The 17,235-nt window shown below is 45.9% G+C and overlaps 1 protein-coding gene across 1 annotated transcript in view; it reads right to left on the reverse strand.

Moving 5' to 3' along the window:
• tns1a (tensin 1a) overlaps nt 1-17,235 on the reverse strand; it is a 53,416-nt gene that overhangs the window by 32,747 nt on the left and 3,434 nt on the right. The window contains exons 4-11 of the mRNA XM_080835016.1: nt 16,614-16,678; nt 15,802-15,885; nt 12,829-12,941; nt 12,389-12,449; nt 11,561-11,636; nt 11,101-11,230; nt 10,911-10,976; nt 10,650-10,766 (exon numbers count right to left, since the gene is read on the reverse strand). Of these exons, the coding sequence (XP_080691142.1) occupies nt 10,650-10,766; nt 10,911-10,976; nt 11,101-11,230; nt 11,561-11,636; nt 12,389-12,449; nt 12,829-12,941; nt 15,802-15,885; nt 16,614-16,678 (712 nt within the window). The remainder of the gene's footprint in view (nt 1-10,649; nt 10,767-10,910; nt 10,977-11,100; nt 11,231-11,560; nt 11,637-12,388; nt 12,450-12,828; nt 12,942-15,801; nt 15,886-16,613; nt 16,679-17,235) is intronic.

The following is a 17,235-nucleotide window of genomic DNA, read 5'->3' on the forward strand; positions in this document are numbered from 1 at the left end:
AAGACGAGGTGGTGGGATAAGTTGATGACAGCTCTTAGCTTAGCTGGGGAACGAGGGAGTGGGCAAGAAGATAGGAGGAGGAGGAGGAGGAGGAGACCACTATGAGGATAAACTATGCATAAGAAACGGGAGGAAATAGAGAGATTTGAATGAAGCCAGATAGACACGGAAAAAAAGAATAGAGGACCAGAGGATTAAAAATAAGGAACTTGACAAGGAAGAACAGATAAAACAATCGAGAGAGTCAAAGATGAGAAAAGAGGGAGTAAGGGAGAGGCAGGTGGAGAGGAAGTAGTGAGTGTAAAGGTCTGGGAGGCGCAGCACAGGAGAGAGGGAAGAGGGTATCGCGAGGGGAGGCGCGGAGAGGCACGGGCGTGTGAGGGTGCTGCTAGTGGGGTCAAACCTGCTGCTTCTGCTCAACGTGTTGTCAGAGCACGCTCTAACTGAGGCATGTTGCCCCCTGAGATGGGGCCAGGGTCAAAGCCACTCTCTCTCACACACACACACACACACACACACACACACACCGGATCACGCACACGCACACACACACACGCATACTCACAGGCACACGCAAACGCAAAAGCAGACACACACTCTTAACTCTATAATATTAACGTATCCACATTCCCTTATCCATTGAGAAACATACACACTTGACTCTTTAGTCTAGCCATAGAAATGAATGAACACACAAGTAACACATTCTTGTCTCTATTTCTTCTGTGCACTCCAACTCTCTGGTAACTGACACTTCAATCTCAGGTGTCTTGTTTGGTCTTTAGGACATGCTAACAACCCTGTAACTTCTGTACTGGCATTTACAGAACCACATGAATCAACAACGGACTCTATCCCAATCCCGTAGAAGACATCAGAAGTAAAACTATTGTATGGTGACTATGGTCTATGGACTGTGGTCATTTTGACATAACTGGCACAAAACCAAGCATTTACCAACAGGATAAACCATTTGATATACAACACACTATATAATAGAATAGAATGCCACAAAGCCTAACAAACGTTCACTTACTTGTCACTGTTTTGAAATGCGCTTGGTCTGAATGCCTGGGCTCTGTTTCATAGGCATCATTTCGATGTCCTCATGTGCGCAATTCCTATAAATACGCCGCGTCTCTCAAGGCACACAACAATGCCACTATGTTCTAAGTGATGTAACGACCAGCCAGCCTAGCGCTGGGCAAATCAGAGGACTCAGTCCAGAGGCACTCAATAGCACCCAAGGGATGCTGGCTAAAACACACATCACAGACCAGGCAGCCTCAGTCGAGCGGTGCCATTAGAGCAGACTACTTCAGCCCACTGAATAGCTCCTCTCTGACAAGCATTTAAGAGCGAGCCCAGAACAACCACACAGAGCTAAACCCAAAACCCAAATAGCTGTGGTGAACCATCGATATCATTCAAAACAGACTATATCAACAGCCACCCGAACGTTCTTCCTGACAAAACACATGAACGTAGAAACGTAAAGGCGTCTGAATGTAGAATACAGGAAAGCCAACTTTGGACACCATGGACTACGAAGCATGAGGGGCATATGCATCGCAAGATCGGAAAGATCTTGTAAGAGCAGGAATACTCAATCAGAGAAATAAAAGAAAAGTCTGCCATAACGAAGGTTAATCTGTGGCAGTAATCTCATGTCAAATCACATTTTTTACAAATAAAGGTTTTTAAGATGACATACCCAGCGATTGCTGTTAAAACAGCGTTTCCTCCATGACTTGTTGCTCTGGACTCTAACAGTAGCACAGAGGCAAATCTGCTTCACAGTTCTTCTACCACTGTACTGCCCCAGGAAACCAAAACACTAGTGCAGTTACACACTAGTTACTGCAGCGGTACTTAAACTCTCCATGTCACACGTCATGTCTCTCTCGCTGTGTCTGGCTCTCTCTCCAGTACACACGCAAATAAACAGGCACACACACACACACACATACACACAGTTGCTTACCAGTTTGTGGAGATGATCTGCCTGACTGGCTGGGAAAGCTCCATTGAGTCTAGGCTGACAGTCCTACCCCCTCTCCACACACTGGCAACTCACCGGCTTCAGCCCAGAACACACTCTGTGGCAAGGGGGAGTGACTCAATGAGCGTGTGTGTGTGTGTGTGTGTGTGTGTTAATGTCTCTTCAGGCTTGCTCTGTCCTCTTGTCACTCTCTCTCTCTCTTTCCCTCTCACTCTCTCTTTCACTCCATCTCTCTCTCGCTCTCTCTATCTCACACACACACACACACACACAAACACACACACTCTCTCTCTCCCTGTCTCCGCTACCACACTTCCCCTCCTGACTATTCCAAAAATGCTGCAGGCCTTTGGGCAGCCAAATAAGGGAGGCCCGGCAGTAAACAAGCCTCTGAGGCCACGCTGCCGCTCCGCTCCCCACGTCTTCTCCCTCTCACTCTTTAAAACACACATTACTTCTCCTTCACACACACGCACACACACACACACACACACACACACACACACACACACACACACACACGCTCTCTCTCTCTTTTCTCTCTCTCTATGACACACACAGTCACTCTCTCTCTCAAACCAAGCCCTCTTCATCTATCTATCCAACCATCCCATTCATGCATCCAACTCTGTTTCTTTCTTCTTTGTCTCTCTCTGTAATTAAATCGGACAGAACAATCACAGACCAAACATGAACAGAACAACAGCACCGACAAAACCCATGCACAGAGAGACAGACAGACAGACACACACACACACACACACACACACACACACAAACACACACACACACACAAACACACACACACACACACACACACACACACACACACACACACACACACACAAACACGCACACACACACCAGACACACAAACACGCCCGACCTGCAGACAAGTGAGTGATTTATGAAAATAATAAAACCTCTTGATCAGCAACTACTCTTGTCAGACAACCGGCGACCGGCAGACCGACCGGCAGACCCACCGCCCAGGGGGCCGACGCTTGTGGAGGGGAACAAATATAGCCCCAAAAGCCAGTGTGTGTGTGTGTTTGAAGTGAGCATGACAGCACGGGAGACAGGTTAAGGAGTGACAAAGGCCGTGGTGAAAGGCGTGTGGTCATCCAAGCCCACCTTCAGACGATGCCCCACAGGGCCCAACCTCAGGGGGACAGCAGCTGCAGGGGATAGGGTTGAAGAGTTGGGGGTTGGTAGGGTGGGTAACTGGACCAAAGATGATGCCATACCCCCTCCATCAACCTAACCCTCCCTCCCTCCCTCTCTTTCTCTCTCTCTCTCTGTCTCTCTCTCTGTCTTACATACATACCTCTGACTCAAAGCTTTCACCTTCATCCATCACATCCTTGCTTGCTCATACTGTAAGCTGACACATGGAACAGACACATGCTCCTCTTGCACACTGATAGCAATAGACAGGTCACCTGGTCATCAGCTGTCATCAGTTCTTACTGACACACAAACACACAATAAGTGCATACTTGCGACTAAACTTTTGGTTGCATCACAGTCATGAACATATACTAAACTGCTTGCTCATCAACAGCCAGGAAACATGCTCCCTATCACTCTCTCTGACACACTCAGACACACTCAGACACACACACACACACACACACACACACACACACACACACACACACACATACACACACACACACACACACACACACAAACCTTCATACTTTACATACCCTTACCCACTAACTCTCCCTGTCAACCTCTGCTGATGATTTCATAATTCTGGAATATTCTACCCTCAGCCTGGGCACCAACTGTGAGTGGTCACTGGTGCTCATAACTGAAATGTCTGTGGGTCCTGGCTCTGCTTAGGTGTCTGGAGCGCTGCCTGAAGACAATGTTTTCCCAGTCTTTCAAAGAGAGTCTTCTGTCATCAGATTCCTTGATTCCTCTTCCTTTATAAATCACACAGCATAACAGAAATCATAAAAACAGCACTTTGCCATAGAAACAGACTCAACGAGCTCACACACACAGACACAGACACACACACACACACACACACTCTGTCACGCATGCACACAAACACACGACAAAACCACACAGACATATGCATACACACACACACACACACACACAATCAAGGGCTGTGCAAACGCAGGTAAGTGTTACTAATTATCTCCAAGGGCTCGCAGTCACACGTGACGATCCACAGTGGACAATGGGAGGCTGGCTCCCCCAGGTGCCTGACCTGTTGTTCTCTCATTCTCTCTTTTTCTCTCTCTCTCTCTCTTTCTCTCTCTCTCTCTTTCTCTCTCTCTCTTCCCTGGATGACCCCTAATCTCCCAGCAGGTTAACATCACTGATCCCTCAGGGCGACCTCGCACTCACCTTGCAACCCTCAAGGCAAGATTAGGAGTGGGCATCGCCCGTCATGTACACCAAGGGCCCTATCTTGCACCCAGCGCAATTGACATTGTCACCGACGCATGTATCATTCCTATCTTGCACCCGGCGCACAGCGCGATTTTCCCTCCAGAGGCGCGCTTCGAAATGAACTTGCGTCGACATGGGCGGGGGCGGAACAGAGAAGGCGTTTCTCTGGCGCAAGTGGTATTTTGCAGTTTCAAAAAAAACCGCCGTGCGCCGTGCGCCGTGCGCCATTGACCAAAAAAAAGCTGGTCTAATGTGAGGCGCAATGTCTAAAGTCTGTAACGCGTATTCAGAACGCTATTTTAAGGGCGCATGTGCTTGCCCGCACAGTATAGGACCTGTAGGCTACACTTTACTTCTGTCGTCTTCACGAGAGATTAACACCAATTGTTTGGCAAGCCATATATAATTACAAGGAAAATAAAGTATTTACCACATGAGGAAATCATTGTGATATCCGTATCCAAGACATTTAAAAACTAGGCATACATCTAGCGTACACAATTGACCCAAATGATTCAGGTTAATTGAAGCTGCGTGACATTTGATTTATTGTATGGCTTTGTTGCATTTATTTAATGCCAGTATTATTATAAATCTTGTAAACTCATCTCTGTGTATGTGGACTTTATTTATGTACCTTGGGTTTGGTCAGCTGGTGCACTGGCTTGGGTGCCGATTTCCATGCCCCCAAATCCCTGCACGCTCTCAGGCGTGAGGGTAGACGTGGCGATGTCCTCTGCTGCCGTCAGATCCTGGGTCGAGGCAGATCCACCTCCCGTGAAGGCACGAGAACGTGTGTTACCTTTCAGCTTGGATGTCCCACGTCTCCGGACGTCATTATAGCGTTTTCGGCAACGTTTTCGGGTGCCCCGTTGCAGAAACAATCACGGCAATATCTTGACATGCTTGCTTGACTTTGCTTACTTTGGGAGGGTTTCTCGCATCCCCATATATATCTATCTCCCGGCTTTTTACAAAGCCATACAATAAATCAAATGTCACGCAGCTTCAATTAACCTGAATCATTTGGGTCAATGTGTAGGCTACATGTATGCTTATTTTTAAAATATCTTGGATATGGATATCACAATGATTTCCTCAAGTGGTAAATACTTTATTTTCCTTGTAATTGTATATGGCTTGCCAAAAAATTGGTGTAAATCTCACGTCGGTCTCCTCGGCTGTGAACTTCTCCGGTCTTCCACCAGGTAATTCCGCCATCAAAATAACAAGCCGCTATGGACTATGCGCTTCTCGCTCTTAAAGGGAATGTGAAATGACGCTCGGATTGGTTTATTGCATATTACGCCCAAACCACACCTATGGCTGAGTAACCTCCTTTGGACCAACCCTTTTGACACTTGCGCTGGACGCAAGTGTGTTTTTTCCGCCGTTAAAATAGCAACTGCGCCATAGAGCCGCCCACACAGCCATTGCGCTTGGCGCCGTCCTACTTGCGTTTCTGATCGGCAAGATAGGGCCCCAAGACTCTTAACAACAACAAACGCATCAACAACTCCCAGTTTTCTCACCCTGACTCCAGAACAGTTTTTGGTCTCAGCAGGTGGATGAACTAGCACTACCCACGGTAAGGGTCACTCACTCAAATCCCATCCCTCCAGACCTTTAACAACAACAGCAACACGGCATGTTCTCTCAGACTGTTTCAGCTGACTCCAGGACAGTTTTGTGGATAAACGGGCTGACTGTAGCAGTAGCCATGGTGAGGCTAGTTCATTCAAATCCAGTCCCTTCGACCTTGTGCTGACTCTAAAAACACTGTGCCAAGATCAGGAGTGGACATCATCCCCACGTGCATCAAGACTGTTAACAACAACAACAAAGCCTGATTAACTCGTGCTATTCTTGTAGGATTAACTCTCCGTGGCTTCAACTGATCAAGGGCTATTAACCCCACAAATTTGCTTTTTAGCATGAATGTTTCAAAAGAGTGATGCTTACGCACAAAGATAAATAAAACTACACGTTCATTTGTAATATAACATTAAGGGTAATAAAGGGTTAAAGGGAGCAAAGGGTCAATCAGCTCTATGGATCCAGGGGTCTCCTTATTGATTATTTGCTCATCCTACAGTCCTTCTGATGTATATGTCAGCCATGTTAATCTTCTCTCTCATGCTTCTGGTGTTTCTAGATTCTCCAATTTTGTGGTTTTGTCTTGGCCACACATTGCTCTCGGATGCTGGAGAGTGGATGGGGCAATTTATTTCACTTATTTAACAACAAAATGTTGTTTATACCCTCATGTCTGTTCTGGGATCAGAGTAAAAGTAGAGGACCATCTGAAAAAGGTCTACCAAGCTCCCAAACCCCTGCAGGATGCACACCAGCTTACTCCAGGAGAACTAGCATAGGCTACTAAATGTGTGAGCGTGTACGTTTGTGTATGGAGGATAAGAAACTCTTGCTGGCCACACACACAGACACACACACACACACACACACACACAAACACATACACACAGACACACACACACACACACACACACACACACACACACACACACACACACACACACACACACTCACAGACACACACACACACACACACACACACACACACACACACACACACACACACACACACACACACATACATACATACACTCCCTCTGCATGCTCGCTCCCTGGTTCTCTGTCAGGCTTTGGCACTTGAGAGCCTGCAATTAATGAGAGTTCTGGTGATGGCGGGAGTCTGTTCTGCTGACACACACAGCCAAGCCGGGAGTAAGCACATCTAATTACGGGCAGATTGCACACACCAGCACTTTCTTCTCCCTCTCTCACTCTCACTCCCTCTGCATCCCTCGCCCGCTCGCTCTGTCGCTCTCCTGCTCTCTAATTCTAAATTACCACAATCGCTCTCTCACAGATTTTTCTCAGGCTCTTATCCGCCTGGTTCAGAAGGGGTTGTTTGGCTCGGCTCAAGAGCGATTGAGGCGTCCACAAAAGAGCAGCCACAGTTCCAACCAGGAAAAAAAAGGGCAAACAAATATACAAGATCTGCATCATTTTAGAAGTATGACTAAAAGAGGAAGTACTTATTTCCTTTTTTATGGCAGTTTCTTGCCTCTGCCATAACGTCAACACAAGTACACGTACTTCAACACTCCAGATGGCTTTCTTTCTTTCTTTTGAACCTTTAACAGAGTGCTCCTAAACACGGTTAGCCTGAGACACTAAGCAAGAGGGAGTAGCCTCTAACAAGCATGTGAAGTTTTACTTAGGTTAAGGCTAAGCTGGCTGCTGGTGTCACTGTCAGTGTGTGTGTGTGTGTGTGTGTGTGTTTGTTTGTGTGTGTATGAGTCTGTGTGTGTGTGTGTGTGTGTGTGTGTGTGTGTGTATACATATACATTTTATGTGTGTCTGTGTATATATATATATATATATATATATTTTGTTTTAGGTATGTGTGGATGTGTGTGCCAATGCATGCGTGTCTGCATGTGTGTGTTTGTGTGAGCGCTCCCAGAGGTCCCCAGGTCCTCTCACCCTGCACACCAGCACAGGACATTGGAGAGAGGGGGATCAGCTTACATCCCCCCCCCCTCACCCCTCCAATCACTACCCCCCCACCCCCACCCCAGCCCCAAGAAAAGCCTCCCCATGGGCCCTCGGAGCCTGACGCCCGCCTATTTCTGCTGCGGCTATTTAAAGCCTGATTGGCAGGCAGCCGCCGCAGTTTATGGCAGGTCTCATCCAGCCCAAGGAATTCTGGGGGCTGGAATGGAGGTGGGGGGTGAGGGGTTTTGCAGGTGGGGGGGAAGGGCAGATCGGACACACACACAAACACACACACACACACGCACACACTGTGTGTCATGTCCTTCATTTGGGCTCCTAAGTGTAGTACATGTATGTCGGTCAAATCCTATGACTCATACTCAAGTCAATGCTTCAGTCATCGTTAGCCAACGCAGCGCTCCAATTTTCTTTGTGTAGTACCTGCACGTCAGTCAACTTTTCAGACTCAAACTCGGTCAATGTTTCAATGAGAAGTCATTGGTTACCACATCACTCAATTATCTTGGTCGTTTCTCGTAAAACATTTCCAGACCATCATCCTGTGCCTCAAACTTCCCGTGCCAGACCTCAAACACCTACTCCTGCTCCAGAGTGGAGAAAAATGAGCCGCTCAACTGCGATGGCTGAAACTGGTCAGCTTAATTGCAGCGTGGTAGTGAGAGACTTGACATTGAGAACAAGAGAACATGTCTGCCAAGACTTCTTGTGACAGGAGAACACGTCTGAGGACAAGCTGTTGAAACTGTGGCACTCGTTTGCTCTCCTCCCAAAATATGCCTACAACAGCACCAATTACAGCTCTGTCTTCTTAAAACCATTGGACTGGTTTAATTTACGGTGTAGTAAACACTTTACACAATCCTTCCCATCAACATTTCAGACCATATCCCCCATGGATGCCTGGCTCCTCGAAAAATGCTTTCCCTAAAAAAACAATTCAGTTACCAGTAATACCAAAATCGATTCCCCAGTAAACACACTGTTTTTGTGTTCAACTGAAACATGTAGTGGGTCAAACCCCTGTGTGCCTGAACAACATCATTACACTGCTGCCAGTGAATTACTGCTGTGTCCCTAATGTTGCCCACTCCTCAAGGCGACCCCATCCCTTCCACTGAGTGTTTGTGCCCAACCCATGGGCCTCCACAGCCTAAACACCAGGAGACCAGCCAAGCATTTCCCAGGGACCACACAACCATAACTCAAAGACAAAACACCATGGCACGGGAGGACAGTGTGACAGGATATTTACCCAACACAGAAAACAAGACATTCTCCACTCTGACGGATGCCAAGATCAAGCGACATCGATTAGGAAGTGATGTATTGCGTTCAAACCAGCCACTTAGCAGGAAGAGAAGCAAAACAAAACAACAACAAAACAGCCAAAACTTTAATGTGTTCACAACACATACCCCGTTCTTTTTACTACGTCATCTGCTTATATGAAGTTGATCGACAAGGGCAATAGACAGACAGTCCCCTTATACTTATAAATATTAATTTAGCCAACATGAATCTTCATCCAAAGCGACTTACATTTTAGTACAGATTTATTTTTCATCACTATATTTGCTCCATGGTTATCAATCCCATGCCTCTTGTGACTAGCATCAAGCTCTACCAGTTGAGCTTAAGTAACCCTTTCCTTCAGGTAGTCTTCATATCTGAGGGGACAGCTAGCTGTTGGGGGGGCTAGCTGTTAGCCGTGAGGACTTTATTAACGGCGCGGCAGCACGGAGACAGGGCCCATCCGTCAGCGGATCACTCCGTGCTCTGGCTGCACGGGCCGTTCCGGAGGTTTCCTGGCCGGGAGTGCCGAGGGATCATAAATTACTATGGGATGGCGTTGCCAGGCGGAGCTGTCCGGCTTAACTCCAGCAGCCAGGAACACGGGAACGAGGAGGACGTATCACGCACGTCTCGAGTAAGTCCAAGAGGAGACATAAACAAAACACGAGACATCAACAGGCAACATCAGGGGGGGCCAGGGCTTTTATAAAGTCTCACAAAACGAGAGATTTGACACAAGACAAACAACCTCAAACTGTCTGTCTTGTGTCAAACTGTCTGTCTTGTCAGTTTCACAGCTAGACAGAGAACTGAGGAATTCCTAAGAATGCATCAGCACAGAGTTTCTGGCTTGAGCATTCCAGTGGTCTGCAGGCACCAGGACTCTCTGATGCAGTGCTAATCTTTGTTGCCTTGGTGTTCATAGTTTATGCATGTGAGTGTAAAAGCGTGCATTTCAGTCCAATTTGGTACAATTTCAGTACAATTTGGGTAGTTCATTAAAACACAAGGTCTATAGCTCCTGTGAACAACACATTCATTTCACACCAAGGTTCACATCAAAGCCAAAACTGATGAAAGATATCCTGAAATACTGAAGCGCCTATGATCAGCAAACACACACACACACACTCACACACTGACACACACATACACACACACAACACACACCAACACACACCAACACACACACACACACACACACACACACACACACACACACACACACACACACACACACACACACACACACACACACACACACTCACAAACACACTCACACTCACGCACACTTACACAATTACACACCAAAGCCAATACATAGTGCTCCAATCCCATTAAATGTTGTATCCCTGAGCCATGTTCGATCCAAAGTATGGGCAGAGTCGCTTACCGTCTGCTGTATCCTCACAGCGCTTGTTGAAGTTCTCATAAGAGTCCCAGCGAATGAGGGGGTCCAGGGTACTGTAGTCTACTGAGACACTGGGACCATTCTCCAGATGATCGAGTCCTAGGGGGCGACATCAGAAACACTGATGGGAAACGGTACCCAGGAGAGCATGGTTCTCACAGCAGGTCCCAGATGATCTGTTCGCTGAATAATCCCCTCTCACGGAGATTGGTAGATGGAGATTACAGCCAACAAGAAGCTTACCTCTTATCTTTTCAGGACCAAAGGAGAAGATAAACTCCACCTTCCCGTACTCCGGAAACCTGTCATCTGATGGAGGAACACAAACATTTTCCTTTAGAAAAACAAAGAGTAATCATCCAAATGACACTTAATGTTTATGTTTATGTTTATGAATAGAGATGTTTTCTGAAGTCAGTTCTAAGAGGAGGACCTTTGAATGTCTCGTCCAGCTCATTCTTGGTGAAGACCACGGCGAGGTCGTGAACAGCGCACGTGTGGAACTGCACCCTGAAGATCACGTCTCTGCTTGGGTTTCGGAAGCGCTTGTGGTAGCACTTCAGCTGGGAGACGGAGAGAGGGAGGGGAGACCGGAAAGGAGGAGGGAGAGGGAGATGAAGGGAGGAGAGGAAAGTAGAGAGAGAGGGATGTGGATATAGGTGAGAAGAGAGCAAGAGGGAAATTACAAAACGTGTGTTATATGAAATCACATGTCACATAATTACAACGCAGATACAGCTGAACTAAGAGACAGACAAAGAGAAAAGCACATATTTCATCTTTATCTTCATTAAACACAACAAGTTGTATCAGTATCAAACATTATTATGTTTATGTTTATTTCAAAACAGTTTCTGCAAATATTAATATCATATTCAGGTCAGTCTTCTCACCAGGATGTCTCCCTTCAAGAGAAGGCCGGGTTCTATGGTGATGCAGATACTTGTGGAGCTATCACCTTGAACATTGCTGTAATAGAAGAGGACAGCACGAGTCAGTGAGATAATCACTGATCACAGATCAGGCTTGGTACCTCAGCCTTACAGTATGCTACATCATGGTGTACTGGGCACTATGCCGATGGAGTGTGTACGAGTATCCAGAAACTGCTGGTAAACACATTCAATTCTTTGATATATATATATATATATTATATATATATATATATATATATATACTACTATTATATTAAGGAGCAAGTCTTACATTGAGCTCTTATCCAAAGCCTTCCCTCTTGTCTTCAGCATTCCCAAATATACCTGAATCTCTGACTGAGATTTGTTTTTTAAAGGTTTTTTTTTTTGTCAGTGATTACACTTAAAAGCAGAGGTGGAGAGTCACGCGACTCTCCACTGATGGAAAGATAGAGGGGGAGGGTGGAGAGAAGGGAGGTGTAATCCATTGCTTCCGTGTTGTATTATTCTGGTGTGTGGGTGTCAAGTATACCAGGGCTCACGGAATCCTGTTCTGTCCGTGTCAGACTCCTTCTCTCTCTTTCTCTCTCTCTCTCTCTCACACACACACACACACACACAAGCGTGGATTATCAGCGGCTAATCTCTTAATGAGGGTTGACCCACACACAAATGTTTCGAGTCACACTTGTTTACTTTTGAAACACACACACAGATAAACACACGTACTCACACAAGTGAGGATCCCACCACAGTAATACACACACACACACACACACATTGACCAACCTTAATACTATCACTTACTATATCCCAGACGTATAAATTGGCTGCATTCCCTGATAAATCTTTAGGAATGGTCTGCAGCCTGAGACAGTGGAGAAAGGGAGAGAGTGTGAGTTAGAGTTAGAGACGGCACATAGTACAGTGATCATTCATTAAAAGTCTAGATGCATTCATTAATTGTGCAATGTGTTGCAAATGCCCACAAACTTAAGAATCAATTAACTTAGCTTGTGACAATTCGGAAAAGCGCTTTAAGTCCTACTATCCCAACCAAGATACTAACCACAGAATTGTAAGGGGTCTTAACATGAGTCTAGGGTATTAACACGAGACTAGTCACAACTCTTTATCACTAACTGCTAAAGCATTATACTAATTATTTCTTTATCGTTTCATGTATGTTACACACAATGTGACATGGGCAGGCCGAAACACATGCACTGACGTGAACAGAACGTTACCTCCTTTGGCCTCAAAGTTTGGGATGCCGTGCATGATGACGTGGTGCAGAAACAGTGGCTTGTTGTTGATTTTGATGTGACCGGACAGAAGACCACTGAAATACTGCACGTATCTGACAAAAACAAACAGATACAGAGAGAAAGAGAGAGAGAGAGAGAGAGAGAGAGAGAGAGAGGAAAAAATGTAGGTGCATTCAGTTTCCACTGGCTAATCTTAGCAAAATGCAGAAGACCATTAAAGCTTTCACAGCTCTTAACATTATAAGTATGTTAAATCATAAACTCCAGCTTTAAACATTATATATGTTTTATTAATAGTGACATTCATGGTTCCTTTATGTGAACTCAACCACTAATGAATGTCACTTGAAGGGCACCCTAATAAAAGATAGCGTTTCTAATAACGTTAGTTAGATAGTTCCATTCCCAACGCTTACATACTGTATTCTTTTAAAGAACGTTTTTTTCCTCTTCAGTTAACAGACTTTTTTCCCTTCAGTTAACAGACAGTCTTAAAGTGAACTCATTCTGACTTGTTGCTATGGCGCATGTAATAAAACATCTTCTCTCCAACACACTCTATGTTCCCAAGCAGAGGGGCAAGAGCCAAATCGCAGGACCCAAAATCGCACTGCTCACTGGGGGCCAAACCACACTGGGCCATGCCTCTTCTCACACGGATGGAGGACAACCTCCACAGCAAAGCCACTTTTCCACTGTCCTCTCCAGATAAAAAAAAATCAAATGTCAGATTTAATAAGTGGGGGTGGGTGGGTGGGTTGGTGGGGGGTGAGGGGGTAGACTTCCTACCCAGGAAATGTCAGAGCCATTGGGCCGTCCGCAGTCAGGGGGCGTTTATAGCATCTGCCTGATTGCTCTAATCGCAGATGGTGGGGGTAGGTTATGAGGTTGGCCTGTTTATCAAACCACACACTAACACTTACTAAGATGGGGTGGGAGACCACAGCAGGCTGGGTTTTACAGCCGTACAAATCAAACATATTGAGTTGTATAGTGTGTGTGTGTGTGTGTGTGTGTGTGTGTGTGTGTGTGTGTGTGTGTGTGTGTGTGTGTGTGTGTGTGTGTGTGTGTGTGTGTGTGTGTGTGTGTGTGTGTGTATGTTTGTGTGTATGTGTGTGTGTACGTACTGCATACATCAAAACATCAGTAATAATGACAAAGCTAGCAAAGCTATACATTTTCTATAGGAACAGAGAAAAAAATGGTTGTCTCGGGGCCATGGACCATGAATCATGGCATATGTTTTGATTACATAATATGTCCAATAATATGCCAATACATTGTACATTGCTGTAACAGTGGTCATGATATTTAATCTTATGAGAGCTTATTGACATGTTTCATATGCTGTTAAAATATCTCAGACTAATAGTGACTTGGTGACACTGGTAAATCAATGAACATTAACTGTTGGATACAACATGTGCCATGACAGGTTATGACATACATATATATATATATTCATGCTGCGTCAGTCTTTTAATGAAGGGCTCGAGAAGAGCACATCTTTGCCGTGAGGCTCAGACGAGGCCACTAAGCTGCTGGCATGAGAGAGGAAGGGAGCCCAATTGAGATTTGGTCACATGGTGACCGTGCGAATAGCAGCAACCTACACCTCACCCTGGGGTCAAGGCCGTCGTGTCAGAGGAACGGAGCAGGCCTAGGCACAGGCAGAAACAGGGCTGAGATGCTGTTCTAGGAACAGTTTCCAGTCCCCGTAATCTGCTTGGGTGTTTTGTCTTTTTTTAGAAATGCGGTTAACCAATCCAGAGATTGCCTGTCATAAAAAAAATGTCCTATCATCTGAAAGTTGTCCTAAAGCATTATATGGAAATGTGTCCATGTCTCTGAGCGTGTTTTTGGATTAATTGGATGAAGGATCTTCTCCATATCATAAGATATCATGTTTGTGTTTCTACAGTATTTTTAAAAAGTGGCTTCCCTTTTGACCCGACTTTGTGGCTCACTTAACAATTACTGGACATTTTATTTTGATTTTGAACAGTTCATATGTTGATAACTTAAACTTCAAGTGAATAAATGAACTTCTCAGGACCTCATTGCCATTGGCAAAAGAAGCACGCAGTGATTACACTGCCACATCCCAAACATTTTGGAACAGTCCTCAAAGATTTCAGAAAACATTCCGAGGGTAGATTCCGTCTAACAGTCTGGTTACTCTGTCGGCTTACGGTCATTCTGCAAACCAGGGTAATTATCAGCATCTTATTATTTCAAAGCCTCTTGAAAAAAATACTAGGGACGGGAAGAGGCTGAGGGATTGTCTGCATTCCGCAGACATAACGGTGGCCTCCTCTGTTCTTCTGCTGCCTGCCGAGTTCCCAGACGGAGATTAAGCCCAGTTTCTGAGGAGAGGTTCTACTGTGAAAATCTCCCAAAAATTAGTCCAGTAATAATAACCTCAAACCTCTCCGTCTCCACAGCGCAACAAATCGGCTCTGAATGGCGTACGGTGTCAGCCATGCTGCCCTTAATGTAACGCTAATCCCTCAGTTGAAGCTCTCCTGGTTCACGAAACCAAAACTCTGTCTTCTCTAATCTTTGTCTGAGTTATCTGAATTTGAGAAGGAATGATTTAAAACGGCACACTTCTTTTTGATCCAACTATATTATCTGTATTCATGCAGAAACATTAGGAGGAACCTTCAGAAATAGCTCAAAAACTAGGGCTTCAAATCCATAAATGTGTTCACTGTTCGTTGAGCTGGGGGGTGGGTAGGAGCTGGGGTCAGGTGTTCTTTGATCAGTTTGCCAAAGATATCCCCCCTCCATCATGCGAAGAGGTAATCCAGCCAATGACCAACCAATTGAGAAGCAAAATCTCCTAATCATGGCAAACTGGTTTCCCCCAAGCTGACTTAGCTTAGCTCAGTAGCCAAGTAAAGCATCATAGCAGTAGCAGCGGTATCTGTGGCCTCCACTCCTACTCACCTCCTCTGGGATGGCTGGCCTACTGGCAGGGCTTTGTCTTCATAAAAGCGCTTCATGGCGAACCTGTCCAGGGCCTGGTCAGCACTGCAAAGGCAAAGAGACATCAGAGTGGGCCCAGGGGGAGCAGCCTCCATTACAGCCCATTCACTTAGCTCAATGGGAAGAGACAGTAGGTCATTCAGTTTATACTAGTGGATAAGTGTGTGTGTGTGTGTGTGTCTGTAGGGATACATAGGGAGTGTGTATATGTTTGTCAGAGTGTGTGTTTCATTGCCTGGTTGTGTAAGTGTGTGTGTGTGTGTGTGTGTGTGTGTGTGTGTGTGTGTGTGTGTGTGTGTGTGTGTATGTGTGTGTGTGAGTGTGTGTGCACGTATGTGTGTGTGTGTGTGTGTGTGTGTGTGTGTGTGTGTGTGTGTGTGTGTGTGTGTGTGTGTGTGTGTGTGTGTGTGAATGTGTGTTTATGTATCGGTGTGTGTGTGTTTATGTATCGGTGTGTGTGTGTGTGTGTGTGTGTGTGTGTGTGTGTGTGTGTGTGTGTGTGTGTGTGTGTGTGTGTGTGTGTGTTTGTGTATGAGTGTGTGCGTGCATGCGTGTGCTGGGACAGAGGGGCCAGTAATACAAAGTTAACCTGAATTTGTCTCTGCGCTGATACGAGGGCTTTTACCACCACTGTGAAACGGGCTCATCCCCACAGCCTGGCCATTCATCATGAGTTGACACTCAAGCTGTGGGGACTGTGAGGAGCACAGCGGGCTAGGATGGAATTATGGCACAAACAGCTGCTCCTTTCTACTCCTCTCTACTTCTCTCACCTGGCAGATATGTTGCTGTAGTGCATGTAGGCCGCGATCACCACTCCCGTCCGACCACGATTGCCCTGTAGAGGGGGGAGAAGGAGGGACAGAGAGACTGAGGTTTGGAGAGTGAGGTAATGGACGGAGGCTATTCATAGCCCCCCAGAAATAAACAGGAATTAAAATGTCCCATTTCCCAAACCTTCTGGTGGTCCTTGTGTACAGGTCATATAGCAGGAGTATCCACATAAAAAGACTCTACACAGACATCTTGCTTCAATTCATTTTAAGGGGTGTTCTCACAGCGGGACCATTTGTTACAGTAATACTGTAATGAACTATGACAGCATTCATAGCTAAGTCTGTGTAGTTATCATGCTTTCATTAGCCTGGCTGGCATCTTGCAGTGCAAGCATAAATATGAACACCAGTGATACATGACTTGGTTTTTGGAGGGTACAACAACAGGATGCACACAGATCCAGGGACACAAAAAAACAGGCCCAGGGCAACAGGAGGGGAAAAGCAAGCCCAGGGAGAAAGACAGACCACAAGATAGACGGAGCGCTCTGGTCCTCCAACCCAGGGCCGCAGTCATGCTCGAGCGAGTGCAGCTAATTCTCCTGAATCAAAGATTGCA

Source organism: Sprattus sprattus (genome assembly GCF_963457725.1).
Source record: "Sprattus sprattus genome assembly, chromosome: 3".
NCBI lineage: Eukaryota > Metazoa > Chordata > Actinopteri > Clupeiformes > Clupeidae > Sprattus > Sprattus sprattus.